At 42.8% G+C, this 16,005-nt stretch overlaps 1 protein-coding gene across 5 annotated transcripts in view; it reads left to right on the top strand.

Moving 5' to 3' along the window:
• The window catches only part of LOC112573395 (neurocalcin homolog), a 60,426-nt gene extending 54,403 nt beyond the window's left edge, over positions 1-6,023 (top strand). For all 5 annotated transcript variants that reach the window (XM_025253715.1, XM_025253714.1, XM_025253713.1 and 2 more), the window contains one exon: positions 604-6,023. In XM_025253715.1, coding sequence (XP_025109500.1) covers positions 604-804 — 201 coding nt within the window. In that variant the 3' untranslated portion in view covers positions 805-6,023. The remainder of the gene's footprint in view (positions 1-603) is intronic.
• The last annotated feature ends 9,982 nt before the right edge of the window (positions 6,024-16,005 follow it).

Below are 16,005 nucleotides of genomic sequence, written 5' to 3'. Positions count from 1 at the left end.
GTGTGTTCTTGCAGGATTTTTTAAGATTAATGCAGGCTATGTATCACTAGCAGTAGTATTTAGTGTTATTTAATGAAACAAATACAGCAGTTGATAGTTACTGACCTCCAATTACCCAAATTAGGAATATAGCAGATATCTGCCCCTTGATGGTAAAACAGAGGAAATAACTTTTTTTCCCATTTCTTAACAAATAATAGTTGAGAAACACAATTGTCGTGCACACTGTTTCTACATGAACCTTTTTTGTGTTTGCAATATTTGCTCACTTGAAAATTTTGTTATTGATTTTTAAATGAATTAAGCCGATTTGTGGGAATTGTTATTTCTAGATTTAGGGAAAAATGTAAAGTGCACTTCAAAGAAGAAAGAAATTTATGAAGATGCATCTTCCTGTTGGGCAGCACATTTTTAGGGGTCGTATTTCATTTTGATTACTCTCAGCTCTCTAGTCAATGGGAGGGTTTCATTGAGAATATATTTTCCATCATACCTTAAATGTAACATTGACAGCAGAATAGCATAGTCCTTTACATGTTCCTTATGTGTCTGTGTGTGCATGTGTGTCTGGTGCTGTGTATGTGGTGTGTTTGTGCATTCCAGGCCATCTACAAGATGGTTGGCACAGTTATGAAAATGCCAGAAGATGAGAGCACACCAGAGAAGAGAACAGACAAGATTTTCCGACAGATGGACAAGAACCTGGACGGCAAACTTTCCCTGGAGGAGTTTATAGAGGGCGCCATGAACGACCCATCCATTGTTCGCCTCCTGCAATGTGACCCCCAGTCCAATCAGAGTTGAGGTTCTTGCTACCCTTCATTCACTTCCATCTAACGTCACCTAACCCTCACCCTACATACAATCACCTTCCCGTCTCCCACCCGACTGTCGCAAGCAATGAGCTGTTCTTTAACAAGCATAGGTGCACACATCTGCCAATGGCGAGCCCATCCATTTTCCTCGACATCCAGACAGTAACAAAATGATGTTTGCAAGGGAGATTCACCTGGTCTACTGTGTCTCGTGTGTATACAAGGAACAGATGAGAACTGACACTTTTATTGCCAAACTTTCGGCATCCAGTTCCCCGACGGTATCCAAGGAAAATAAACTGCGTTAGATTGCTGTCCAGTGGCGGTAGTAGATTTATAGTTACTGATTGATGGCAAAGCTGTTTGATGTACAACTATATTTTGTAAGCAGCTTGTTCATTGTGCATTGTTACACCCAGACCATAACACCAAGAAAAATACGATTTTTATGAATAAAATTGTAGGCACCACAAGATAGACTTTGAAAAAAAAACTAAAATGGAATGGGTTTTTTCATTTAATAGAATTTAAAAGAAAAGTATATCTTTTTTGATTTAGATGATACAATCTGAGCGTTTTTGCAGAGTACAGTAATTTTGCTGAGCAAAATACTTTTGTGTGTGTTATCACACTAGAGAGCAGTTTGCTGCATGGCAAATGTCTTAAATCATGAATATATATTTTTGAGCCGGACGGCTTAATAAGCAAATAGCCACACGCTCCCATTCGTTTTTCCCTTTTTCTTTTAGCAGCGCTGTCGTCTGATTTGAGAACTCAGTTAACGGGGAAAGGGTGATGTCGGACAGCATAGTAATCATCACCGCCGTATTTACAGGTGTGCACAGTGCGACTTAACGTTGGTCCCCGTCCAGCAGGAGGTGGGGTGCAGTGGCGGGTGGGGAGGTGTCGCTGGGCCCCTACCCCTTTATGGTAACAAAGACAGCGTAGATAAGGAACATTCCACTCGGGTCAAACGGACTGACAAGTAGCGGCAAGATGAAGGGCTTGCAGCAGATGACGTACGGTAGGAGGGGCCGCATTTGGCGGGGAGGGGAGTTTCTCCCCTTCTTTTGTCTTCGGCTATCCAGTCCTCTTTTGCTGCTTCTTGTCAGCTGTTTTATTATTTAATTTCCAGTTTTTAAACTGTTTAGAATGTGTTGTTTCTCTTTCTTCCTTTGCCACTTCCCCCACTCGATCCTCCGTCCCCGTTTCTCTCTCTCTTTTTCTCTTCGCCCTCACCCTCTTGCCAAGTTGAAAGTTCATAGAAATTGTACGTTACGAGGGTGGGTCCCGTGTGTGTGTGTGTAAATAAGTCATTCACACCTGTGTTAGCACTTACTGCACTCGTTCATGCACTATTCCGTGACTATCTCACACGTTTCTTTAAACTGTGCGCTTTTTTTGTTTTTGCCTTACCTGTTCGCTCATGTCTCGCTTTGAGCAACGAAGTGCGTCACCATGTCATTTCCTGTTTTCATGCAGCGCGTGATAATGGGAGAGAATGGCGTGAGAGAGAGAGGGGGGGTGGGCTGACAAAGGGAGGGGTAGGATAAGCGTAGTCTTGCGGCGAAGGCTTCGACTTGCAGTAGCGAAATGCGCATAGCAACATTTGTTTCTTGCGAGTTTGTTTTGAAACTTTGAGAAGCTGTTTAGCTTGGTCAGTTCCTGGCCCGTCCTCTATCTCTATCGGCCTCAAGCAGTCCTGTGATCTTCCTCGTGCAGTTATTCTACACGCTCTTGGCACTTCCCTACACTTTTCTAGACTTCCCTAACCCCAAGGTTCATTCCCAGCATGCTCCATTGCCTAGGGCGGGGATGGGGAGCACGATTCTCAGCATGTCAAGGTTTTCACTGAGAGGGACGTTGGATACTAACCCCAGCACCTTACCAACGTTAGCTGCCTTTTCTTTTCTCTCGCTGGTATGTGGGATCTTTCACATCTTTTTACACTTGTGCTTTCCCTTTTCGGGCTTTTGACATAAAGAATGTAAAATCGTCGTCGCTGCTGTCTGATGTTATTGCTGGGCTAAACGTTTGGTCTTCAGAACTGCCATTTTAGTATCTTTCTGTCCTCACTGGGCTTCGTGTTCTGAACGAAAAATGTTTCTCTCATTTCATTGCAACAAATCTTCCTATTAGAAAGTAGTGTGATTTTCAAAGCCAGCTTTTATACTTCTCGTTTTATGTAGATAACAATTTTTAAACTGATTCATGACGGGAGTTCGCTTAGGTGATAAAAACCTGGCTTTGCAGCGCCTCGCAAACTGACTGCCCCACCTGCCGAACACAAAAGTAAAGTTCTAGTCACCGACAAGCGTCCTCAAGTGAAGATCGTTTAGTGTAAGACCATTCATTGACACTCTTCAGTTTCAGATGTTTGTCTTATCTCCTTCGTCAAGCTTCACCGGCGTGTAGACGTATTGTGAGGAATCGTTTGAGCTCCAGCACCAAGAAACGAGTTTGCTTCTGTCATGCAAACGGTTCATTATAGCAGGGAGGGGGAGATTTCTTCATAAACCTTATAAGATCGATTTTGTTACACGTATTGATGTCCCATTTAAATTTAACAAACGTGTAATTTCTCAGAGATCCCTTCCAGTGAATGAGGTGCCCGGGTCACGGGTTTCAATAACAAGTGAACGTAACAATTAAATCCAGACTCTTGTATATTGGTCTTCGCGAGGGCACGTTCGTGAGATAGAGCCTGTTAGCAGCGAACTCGTTACCAAAGTGTAAGTGTACTTTTGTACTAGTGGTAATGTATGCAGATGAAAACGAAGAGTGTGAGTCAGAAGAGGGAGTCGGACAAAAGAGATCATAAATACGAGGCTGAACTAGAATGACCTTAACGGTGGAAGCAGTGCAGTCATTTCTGAATTCAGCCTAAACACTAGCGAACATTTTGTTCTTAGCGATCTTACCAGCAAATAGAAAAAGCTGGCGAAACTAGTCAGTCGTTCGATTGTGTGGCCAAAAAAGGAGGGGTGGGCTAAAAGCTGTCAAGAAGCGAAATTAGAAAAATTTCATTGTTCTTCACCAGGTTTGCCCTTGCTGAACTGCTGCTTTGGGTGTGACAACACCCGTATCTCATCTCTACTTTCCATAAACGTGATGACCAATTATTCGCCTCCTTCCGTACACCTTTCTCCTGCTGTGTTTTATTTCTGTCAGCTGTCTGCTCTCCGTGTTCTGACCACCCGCATGCGAATGGAAGCTTACCTGTGCAGGTATTATTTCAGCAGCGTTCGTTGCCCGGAGGCAAATATCTGCCCAGCGCATCAAGCCTGATGAGCTTCTTGGTGCAAGTGCCAGACCGACTTTTGAGAACCCGGGTCTCAACATTCCTTTTTGTCCTGTTGTCATGTCCAATCACATTCTGTCGTTTAGCTCAGGTGATCAGGTACTTGCCCATCCACTTTCCCCAAATATCACGGCTCGATTTGTAACATGACAAAACGCTTAACTTAGGCAAAATATCTAATACAAATTACAGGAGTGCTCAGGAAGCTGAGGTAGGAACTATTTTTGTAACACTGTCTTGGGCGCAAAAACAGAAAAAAAGAAACTGCTGGAAAGTTAACACTATAGCAACGCAGAAATAATTGTACTGCGTGTCTTTCATTGCGATAGCTTCGACCTGTATGGATGTGATCTAGCTTGCCCCTTCCTCTTGCTTCTCCCATTGTTATTATAACCAGCAATACTTCTTATTATGCAGCCACCTGGGTTTCTTCCGGATTAATTCGTCAAAAGACTAAACACGAGAGCTTTCTCGCATGATTGAAAACAGGTTCACCCGCGACTGGGGCACGAAAACAGCCAGTGTTAGTTTTAACTTCCTGTGCATCTCCAAGTTTCTAGTACTTTCTCCGATGCTCACGTCTTCTTTCTGGCTAATCAGAGTCTCTTCAAAGTCACCGTCTCACCTCAAAGAACACCTATGCCGACTTCAATGATCGCCCTGGAGGTGATGGATGCCGCATTGGTTGTGATCGCCGCCTGTTGCGCGTCATTTCCGGTGCGGAGTCGGAGGCGAGCGAGCCTGTACAGCAGGAACTGTTTACCAGACGGATCCCGCCAACCCCAGCCCCGAGTACCTCGCCGACAACGGTGCCCGGGTACACACACACACATCTTGTAGCATGGCAACCCAGGGTGGGAGTGGGGCAGGGGAACCGAAACAAGCCAGCACTCGGGACCATTGGCACGCGCACACTCACATCTCCCAGTGACTCCAGTTGTGACAGTGGATAAGATCTTTATCGTATTCTCATTTTCCTGTTTCTGTCTCACTCCCCCTAAAGCCCACTTTTCCCCTTACCCCCTTCTTTATCTTCGATTGTAAGGTCAAGCAGGGGAGATGGTATCGGAGATCAACTTTGCGTGACTCGTGTTGTCGATGTCTAGGCATATCTTTCGTTGAGATGTTTGCTGCCAGATTAAAACTGTGTAAAAACAACATTTAAGACAAAAACCGATTAATAGGTTTGTTTCCATTATTGATTAACAACCAGCGAGGTTGAAATGGAGCAGGCGCAGTGCTATCATGCCCTGTTGCTTGGCGTTTGTACTTTCTTTTTTAACTCACTGCATTGTTTTGTTTGTTTGACTTCTACAATGTTTTCTTCTATGCTTTGTTAATGAGTGAATGATTTTTCATCAAGTCCAACGTGGTTTACTAAAATATATGTATCAAGATGCATAAAATGGATTATATGTATAGAGAGTTCCCTTTTAATAACTGAATGTAAAACATGCAAAAGAATTTTGGTATATCGTTATTGATTATGCATGTTTCCCTTGATATATGTCATTTGTATTATATCATTGTTAAGGATCTGAAAATGTATCAACATTTGCTGTGTCATCGCATTTTCTTTCCTTAAAAAAAACAACAAAACTTTATGCTGGATGGCTTCACAAGCGTCATCTAGAAAACAAGAAATTTCTACGCCAACTTGTCACGATGTTCGGTTTTTATTTTTGTGATTTGTTAGGACAATGGGTTGTTAAGGGTGGGTGTTTTACCATCAGCATCATTATTTTCATTTCCTGCAGATCTTTTGAACATTGGAAGACTGACTTTAGAAGTTGTTCGTACCCTTTTATGATGTTGTCCAGTTCTCTTTCATCATCTGCCTCCTGCATGTAATGCAGATCACTTAGGAGTGCGACCTCTTCTGACAATAAAGTCTTCTGCAAATCTGATGGGATCTGTTTGTTCACCTCGCCCCACCTAAAACTCAGAGCAGTGTGTTACACATCTGGCTGGGTCTTCATGCTGACTCTGCCCGCATCACGCGCCACAAGTTGTTTATCCTCCAAACATCTAAATATATTGTCTTCCGGCAGAGCCTGGGAACACTCGATTACAGGGAATTCATTTACTGCACTTGTTGGCAACCGTTAAAATCACACTTTCAGTTCTACACACTGCATACAAAGAAAACAAACTTGTTTTGTAACTTCTTCAGAAACGAATAACGTTCTTTATTTCTGTCTACCGTAATGTCTTTGTCTGTCGTTCCTATCTCCTCTTTCCCCCACCTTTCTCACCCTGTCCCTCTCTTTCTCCAGTGATATTTTGTGACTGGCTTTCCAAAAAAAAAAAAAAAACTACTTCTGCTGTGTTTCTGCGCCGCCATTTAAGCATATATGCATCGGAATACTGAGGCCCTCCATGGTCCCCGAGGCTACAGTCTAGACGCAGCAGACTTCCCCACTCCACCTCACCAAAGTCCATGACAAGTCTGATCGTAGCTGCAAAGACGAAGCCACCAGAAACAAAGACTGGGAGCTGTGGGGCTTTCCCCCATTTCACTGAACATGGTTACGCACTTCCTGGTGAGCTAGGACATTCTTGCTCAAGTCTGATCCTGCCCAACCCCCCTTGCCTTCACTTCACCATTACTCCCCCACGCCCCCCAAACACAGGACTGCTAAGAGAATGTGGAAATCTCGATCCTCCGTGTCACTGTTAACAGATAACGGAACGCTGTAATGGCGACCAATGTTTACATATTTAATGTTTTCAGTAGTGCTTATATTGTGGAAGAGGACAGATCCACAAAGACACTGGCCAACGTGGAGGTCGTCAAACGGCAACGACTGTGTTGTGCAAGGCGGTGAGTCCAACCTGCACTTGCCTGCCTTCATTAAGCCGAATGGCAGGAGCCGTGCAGGATGGCTGGTGTGTCTGGGGCCGGGAATTGTTGCGCAGTTTATACCAGCTAACCTCGCCGTGTCCCACACTGGAGAGACATCAAAACCGCTCTGTCCGGTAACAGTAGTCGTTAACAGCACGGCAGTGCAGAGCACCCTGCAGAAAGGCAAGGGAGTGAGGGATGTGCAAAAAAAAAAAAAAGATAATGAGTGCGATTAATGCTTTTAGGAGCAACACAAATTGCAGTTGACAGTCTATTCGAGCTTTTACCTACTTACAATGCGTGTGGGTGTAAAAACAACTTGTGCTGAGGCCTGGTAGTTCGCTCCTTGCTGACGTTTTAATGGCAGAACAATGTGTACCGGACACAACTGCTACCAACAGATAAAGCTTAGGAGACGGTGTGATGCAAGTTTGACCTCCTGTCGACTCTGTTTTTTAGCCACGTAAAGTCACGTAGTCTCCACGTAGTTGCTGCTATGCTGGCAAGTTGAACACCTACGTTGTTTTGTTGGTGGAATCGAGCAAACTGAGCATCTCGCAGCCTATCTGCATGAGTGTTCGTAATTTTCTACATTAAAATATCCTTAACTCTTCACAGTTTACACAATTCATGTTTAACTGAAAAAACAACAACAACATGACTTTGGTTGCTGAACAAAACATTCTAAACCGTAAAAAGTTAAGATTCCTTGTCCTGTGACATTTGACATTTTTATTTTTAAATTCCAACCATCCTCGATTCTTATTTTTAACATTTAAAAAAAAATGGAAGCGTGGTGAGAAGGACCAGTAAATTTTATAATTACATTGAGGTTTTCGCTTTAATTTTTTTTGTGGTTTGCTTTCTTTCGTAAATTTCTCTCTCCTGTTTAAAAACTCTAGAGTTACTATGTCACAACTACTTTTTTCCTTTCCTTGGCAATGTCCGAGAGAAACACGAGTCAGTTCGGGAAAGGGGATTTAGAGTTTGATAGACAGTGCATTAAAAACTTATGCAAAATCCCCTTTTGTTGAAGTGTTTCTTAGCAAACTACTCTTTAAAACATTCGCAACAACTCCAGCGGATGCTGCAGCACACTTGACAACTCCAACTTTTTAAGGTCAGCTGACAGAGATGGGTAAGTTGGCTGCTGTTCAAACAAAACCACCTTAACAGGAAAGTACATTTCCGCCGAAGCTTGCATTTTTCGCAGGAAACGGGTTTCACGCATTCAAGCAAAATTTGCTCAGAACTTGGATTGTGTTTGTTGTCCGAGATTGGGTTTTGGAGGGCGATTGAAATTAAAAGACCTCTGCAATTAAAAGTTTCGCTCTAAGAGTTCATCGTTTGGTGTCCTGTTCCGAAGCGTCTCTGTTCCCCGCAGGAGGAGGAGAAAATTGCAGCTTATAAACAGCTACTTTCTTTTGTTCGCCCTGTTTGAATCCTCTCCCTCTCGAGTTGCCTCTCCCTCCCCAGACCGACATGGCCAACTAATTTCCGTACCTTGTCGAGCCTGTTTATATATGTGGTAATGCAGGAACACTCCCCGCAAGTGCAGTCTAACTTTGTTCCAAGGGATTTCTCCTGTCTCTCCTTCTTTCCTTTCTTTCTGAACTATCCCTATCACGAAATTCCCATTTGGAGTAATACAGGTCACGTGATCCAGCTAGAGACCAATCACTGTCGGTTTTCGTTCACGCATGCCCTGTGGCTGATCGATCAGCTCGATGTTTGTCGATTTCTAGAAGTAATAGACACATTTCTTTCAAATTAAATTGTTTTCGATAGCTTTATGTTGGAAGCAAAATGTATACTTTGCTAAGGTTCGATCTGTTAATCAGATTATCTATCGAGCAGGTGCACTCCACAAACGGAGGTATCTGTAGTTTTCCGCCGAGCACTTCACCAACTGAAGACTTCTGAATAGAAGCTTTACAGAGAGAGAGCTATTCATCCATAGACATTCACCAATGCACATTGGTGATCTCCATCTCCACTTACATTTTACCTTTGGCATTAAATAGAGATAGCATCATGGATTGAAAGCAGTGGCTGTCATTATGAATCAGCGGACATTCACCGTTCGGGAGCGGTAAAATAACTCTTATTTCTTTAAGTCGCATTGTGCCTAAAGCCAGCTCCACATTGTGCGACTAAACGAAACCAAATGAAAAGGATATACAACAAAACTTTCATTTTATTTATACAAAAACTGGATCGTTGAAGACGAAGACTTCCCAAATGAGGTGAGAAAAATGTGGACCAAATGAAGATAATGAACTAGGTACAGCCGGTACATAGGTACTATGGTTCCTGGCTGCTTGTGCTGTGGCTTTAGGCTCAACTTTGTGAAGCTGGCATTACGGGGTTCCGGGTACAAGACGCCCTCTACCCTATCTTTCAATGTCCGCAATGTACAAAAATTCAGAACGAAGAGATGGCCAAACTCATTTTTCGCTATTCTTTACATTTCCGGGTTTTAAAAGAAAGATGATTGCTAACATCAAAAGTATTCTTTTTAAACAAAGCTCTGTCATTTTTCACAGTACTTATTTAAAAGTGCAATTGTTTTTAACTGCCCTTTAACCCCAAATAATCGCGCGCTCACAATTGATATATTTTCCCCACGGGGCAACTGCTTATTTCTTGATATTACGACTCCATGATCGCTTACCTCAAGCACACCATAGTTCTGGTCCCCGTGCAACCTCTGTACAACACTGAGCTGGAGTATCCACAGCTTAGACCGGAGGCAGCTGGTTCTATACCCATGTGGTGCAGCATATTTTCATCCAATGGACATAGTTGCCACGAAAAGTGGGGTCACACCTACATACACATGGTCATTTTTATACAATAGAATATGAGTCTTCACTTTACGGCAATCAGCTGATCTTTGAAGTACAGAAGACTAGGATAATTTTAGAATTACTGCAAATTACAGTTTTGTTGCACACCACCAGAGATGTAGATAGAGTGATTTCCCTTCGCCTAATTGGCTGCAAGGATTTCAGGCTTTGTCATATTTTTGTCTTATCTGTCGTCTTCTTGTGTTGGACTTTTGTTGGTGTCTGTTGTTATTGTGCCATTGTGTGTTTGGATTGTAGTCCACCTTCGATGGCTTCGATTCCTTTGCTACTTGTCAGCTCTTTATTCATTCGGTTGTTTATCCTTCCCGAATGTTGTCCATGTCTCGCACCTGTTCTTAGCCTCTGTGAGTATACGCTATAATTGTGTTCCGTCAATTATTATTGATTAAAGTTGCATGTTATATGTATCAAGCACTTTGAGCTCATTTGGTGGGATAGAGCGCTCTGTAAATAACTTTATTATTATTTACATGATTTTTCTTGTAAACAGTGATTATTTACACGATTTTCCTGTAGAACAGCGTTCACTCTATGTGTATGTAGTTGTACACTAGCTGTACACCCGGTCTTTACCGTATAGCGAAATCGAAACATCCAGACGATCTTCCTGGTGCTGGTAAGAGAGCAGGTGCGGGGTGGGTTCCTTCTGTGCGTTCGTGCATGTGAGTGCACATAGACTGTGCGGACACTGGGGTTTGATGGCATCTCTGTGATAATTACACAGGTCAGGGCAAAGCAGGATAGTCTCTCACTCACACACACACACTCAGATACACTCACCCAACAGAGGAGGACATTTTGTTATGTTTTTCCACTCACATGCTGACAACTCATATACCAAGCATGCTGTCTGTCTTAAAAAACAGATTTTAAACATTTTTAACTGAAATACTTTCATTGCGTTCTTACATTGTATGACATGTTATACTAAGCAGGCGGATTGAAGACTACCCTGGGGACATGCAAAATCATGTCGGATATTGCAGCTCTTTCTGTAGATAGAATTTACAAAACAGAGAGTGTGTCAGATGTTTTGATGTGGCCTGCAGATAGTCGCCAAAATAGCTTAAAATTCAACAAGACAGGGTTTTGTGTTCAGCTTTTTATTTGCTTTTAAATAAGATCAGGTGAGCGTTCCGCACAATTTAAGTTCTCCGACACCCTGCAGGCATCGACACTCCTTCTCCTTCCTTTGAACTTTGCAGAAATGTTTGTCTTCAGGATTGAAGAACAGAGCTTGAAGGTGTGTACTTTGTTGTTTTGTTTTTTGTTTTTTTTTTCTAACTGGAATTCTCTAACTTAAATGTTTGTTGGTTCTTCTTTTCGTATTCGCTTCTTTCTGAAATAAGGACCTCTCGTAGTATTTTCTGTCCTCACTTTTTGAACCTTGGATGTCACATTTCTTGCCACATCATCTGATAACAATGCACAGCTTGTGGACTACTTATGGGGTGAGAGAGGGAGAAACACAAGTCCTTTGTGTTGATTTGAAATATTGAACATTCGAGTCCGTGTGTTGCATAATGTGAATTCTTTTCTATTCCTTTTCTTTCTTTCGAGTTACACAGTGAATATATTTTATGTTTGAAAAATCTTTACCTTCCCAGATGCTGTCACTAATTCAAGTTATTGTTGTTTTCGAGTAGTTTGTTCGGTTTTTGTTTTGTTTTGAGTTGGTGGAAGCTATCTTAAAGCATGTCTTTGTTTTTAGAAAACTTTTTCGCGGACCAGTTTACATTTACAACCAAACTACTAGAAACTTTTCAGTTTAAGAGTTTTCATTTGTTTCTGTACGCCATGAAAAAACTCATTTTGCTCCAAACATTTCAGCTGTTACCAGGTTACTATTATGGAGTTGAGGATGGTTCCCACATTTTATAAAATAAAGGTATGTTGATTGTATCTGTTGTCTTGTGTATCAAGTGCGATCATCCCCTTCAGAGATTTTTCAGCCGTTGGTGGCTTCGGAGGCTGAATGAAAGCAGATGTGCTAGACTTGTTCTTCCCTGCCTCTTCCTTTTTTTCAATCAGAGGTTTCCATTTTAGCTTTCAATGAAAACCTTTCCTTTGGTTCATTCCGGTGCACGCTAGAGGCTGGGCTCTATGTTTTATCCTGGCAGTCTTCTTTCTCTCTTCATCCCCACCCCTACCCCATCCCAGTTCCGCCAGATACGGGTGGCTACGTCATACGGTTGAAGACCAAGCAGCGGACTGGTTTTTGCCCCTGGCTTTTTCCAGTGCATTTCACCATGCCCCTCCTTGGGCCACAAGGTAAACAAACTTCAGGAGTTCTGCCCGTGCTGTTGGATGTGCAGACTGCAATTCTGTGAGACTACAGTCTAAAAATACGACCACCTCTGAGTTGCGTAGAGCCAGGTGAGGACGCCATTACCTGGATATTGAATGATACCTGCACGCCCAAATCCCGGATTGAAGTTTGTTTTGCTTTCTTTTGTTTCATTTCGGGTTGGGTTTATTTAAGGGGGGTGTTGGTTGAGTTTTGTTTTGTTTGTTTCTTTTTTTTTTTTTTTTTTTTTTTTTTTGTTTGTTTTTCTAGGTCGTTTGGTTAGAAGTTTTCTGGCAGGTTGTGTTGTTCTTTATTGAATTTTCGTATGTGGAGTAACAACAGTCATACGTCTGCAAGATGTTGCAAACAAGTTGGCATATAGTATGTTGAAATCTGTGAATACCAATTGCTCTCGGCAGACGCAGGGTGTACAGGCGGGTATAAGAGACTCTGATTCATAACAAAACTTCTACATCCTGCATCTTATTCCATTCTTGAAGTGCTTCATTGCTTGTTGTTCATTGATGTGTCCTGCACAGGTGTCATCTGTAGCTCGCACATTTATGGTTGTCATGCTGCTTGCAATGTGACGTGTCCTCCAAGCTTTGCCTGTTAATGTCCGAGGGATTCCTGCTACCCGACCTTGGCAGGGTGGGTTCCTGCTTCTTTAGAGGCCTGAGATGAGGTCTGCCTCCAGTATGTTGTCGACGGGTTGACAGAGCATCCTTGTAGAGCAGACCCAAGGTGGTTCATTGTTTCTGCCAATGAAGTTTGTATTTTTTTTTTTTTATTCTTCACCTCTTCTCTACGACGACGTTCATTTGGCTGACAAGCACCGACAGTGCACTGTGAAATAAAGTTCCACAATCCTAACATGGAGAGTTCTTGTGCTGTACTTTGTGTGCTTGAGACAGGGAATGACATCGAGGTACAGCATACTGGTGGTGAATGACTTCAGTGTCCTGCCACAGCCTCCTTGTGGTCTCTATCCACCCTCTCCACACACACAAAGAGTACAACTGTGACAATGACAGTGCATAAACCAGCTTGAAGGAATTAGTAATACATCAAATATTGACAATAAAATCACAGCTTGAAGAGTTAGCTAAGAAACCAGTCTGGGTACCTTAGTACATATATGTGACTGCACGGGTAGGTGTCATAGGTCACGCTGTAGATTTATGGTCAGACTGTTTCTCAATCAGTTTTAGTGACGATGAAAGCTAAAATTATTTCTAACATTTCCGTTAAGGAAACAGAATTATTTAAATTGAGTATAATAATCTTGTAAAATTCTGGACGACTTGTCAGCTGACTGTTGATTGCCTTCACCTCCTCCACATGTTTTGTCTCTGGAGGTTGCGATTGGGAAATTCCAATGTGGGTTACACAAAAATATCTCCATTAAAACCTCCTATAAAAACTCCAGCCTTGGGCAAAGATAAACCATCGTGTAGAACCTCTTCAGACTTGGTATATAAACAGGATACGACTTCCGTGTAATTGTGTTCATCATTAAAACAAACCCCACCACACCCCCGCGGCTCCCGACACCACAAGCCCAAGGAACAGGCGCTGCCGCGGAGTGTGTGATTGTCCCATCGATCTCAAGTTCGGAGAAACAGTGAAACACCGAAAAGCTGCAAAATAGATCGATTTTTATTCAGAGATGCCTGGGTATCGACAGCAAAACTATTATTTGCCTGCGGGCGGAGAATGAGGTCCTTTGCTCTTCTCCCTGACAGCAAATTCCCAGCTCAGCCGAACTGTGGGTCTGGTGTGGACGAGAGAAGGATACCTTGCTTTCTCGTTAGGAAACAACATGGAGGTCTTACGATAATCCATCTTGCTTTCCCGGCAAGCCTTTCCCAACCCGGCCACCCCTCTAAGTTGACCTCGGAGTGAAAAGCTTGGGTCAGAGGTTGAAGTCGACGAAGGTCCAGGCTAACAAACAATAGTCTGTACCTTACAAACCCCGAATTTTTTATTTCTATTAATTTATTTTTAGGTCTACATAGACATTACACTCCTTTGATTCTGAATTTACTGTGGTTTATTTCTCAGTATTTTATACTTTGAGGCATTTTTGTAAGCCACATTTTACGGTATTTCTGGCATTCAAGAACGATTACTTTTGTATGGTACATTATGATATTGGTACGGTACTTCTCTTAAGGGAGAACAGATTTTTATTTATTTATCACTTTTAGCACTGTATTCAACATTGGTGGAACTGAACATCTATCTTTTTTTTTTTTTATCGAATTTTCCAGTACTTGAAGCTTTTGCTTACATCGGTCAGGTACATTCTACAGTATATTTGCTTGATACTTGATGGTTTACACTCGGATTGGCTGTTCCAGTCCAGTGAACGAGCTCTGATTTGTGCACACCGCTGTTAACAAATTTGTCATCTATCTTTTTGAAGATTTTTATTTTTTGTCATCAGTTAAGGTGGCTTAACTGCGGGGTACCTGGGTCTGTCGCCAATGGAGAGAAACTGCGTTTGTTGGACTCGAAATCCCAGCTCACAACAAACAATTCTCTGGGACTTTGTGACAAGCGCCTTACCGCCCCTTGTTTTGTTCTGCTTTATAGATGGCGCTCGCAGTAAGGTGCATGCGGGGAGGTTTTCCTGATGTGTGCTGTGAAACCGCAATCGGTTGCTATAGCAACAGGGGGGCCACTAGCAACAGCTGCAAGGAGGTTGGTCCTGCTGAGCCTTTCGCCATCCGCGCAAAAACAAGGCAATCTGTCCAGTGAGGCGTGTGACAGCATGTAGTCACGCTTGCTGCTCGACAGAGCGCAGATTGTCACGACAAGCGAAAAATAGTTCAAAGGTCATTATCGCGATAGACTTTTTTAGACAACACGCTGCAGGAGCAGCATCCTGAAGGAATCTCTCACCAGGACTTATTACCCATGAGCACCCGTGCAGTAGAAATACATGATGTCCTCGGCCACAATCGTCTCTTAATCACGGTTACTCTTCTTTTGATCGTTTCTCTTTTCTGGTTGTCGTTATCGTGACTTCTCGCGTGACCTGTGTCGAGAATTTGTGCGAAAAATGTTGGCGACGATGACCCTTTGGACAAAAATAATGTGTGGTCTCTCGCTCTTCGCTGGCTACACTTTGGCTGTGAGTGCAATAGCTGTAGACATGTTTATGCGATTCGGTGACGTTTTCACTGTATTTAGTGACGTTTTTCACTGCATTTAGTAACATTTACACATGCCTATTGTGACGTTTACATCCGCTGTTCTTTGCGTTTCAACGTCGTGTAATCGGCGTCTCTGCTTGCATCTGCATTTCAGTGACGTTACAGCTGTATTTCAGTGACTTTACAGCTGCCAGCTGTATTTCAGTTACGTTACATCTACATTTCAGTGACATTGCATCTACATTTCAGTGACGTTACAGTTGTATTTCAGTGACAACTCACACCTGCAATTGCTGATGTTTACATGTGAATTTTGGTGACGGTTACAGTCATGGCTGACGTGGTGAGTCATTACATGTGCGGCCATGTAGTTGTATCGCAATGGGAGACTTGTGCTGACGCCAAGCAGGCACATGGCAGAAAGGTTGACAGGTCTTCTCCTCTTACTTCCTTCCATCTGTCGCTCCTTCTTTACTTCTGAAACCCAAGAAGCGGGTAATGACGCGGAGGAGGAAGAGAAAGATGGATATCAGCTGTCCGTGTCACTTTACAGCCAAAGAAAACGTTCGCTAACTGTAAGTTTTGTCTGCTTTGGCGACCCTCCAGGATGACAATATCGACAAAGCATCGTTTTATGATAAACAACACGAGACAGCGAACAACCATAACAAACTGCCATCATTGTGTGTAAACGTACATGGATGGGGCCACAGTGGAACCTGTCGT

Source organism: Pomacea canaliculata, linkage group LG10 (assembly GCF_003073045.1).
Source record: "Pomacea canaliculata isolate SZHN2017 linkage group LG10, ASM307304v1, whole genome shotgun sequence".
NCBI lineage: Eukaryota > Metazoa > Mollusca > Gastropoda > Architaenioglossa > Ampullariidae > Pomacea > Pomacea canaliculata.
Note: the sequence above shows the minus strand (reverse complement) of the source record. Positions and strands in the feature narration are given on the sequence as shown.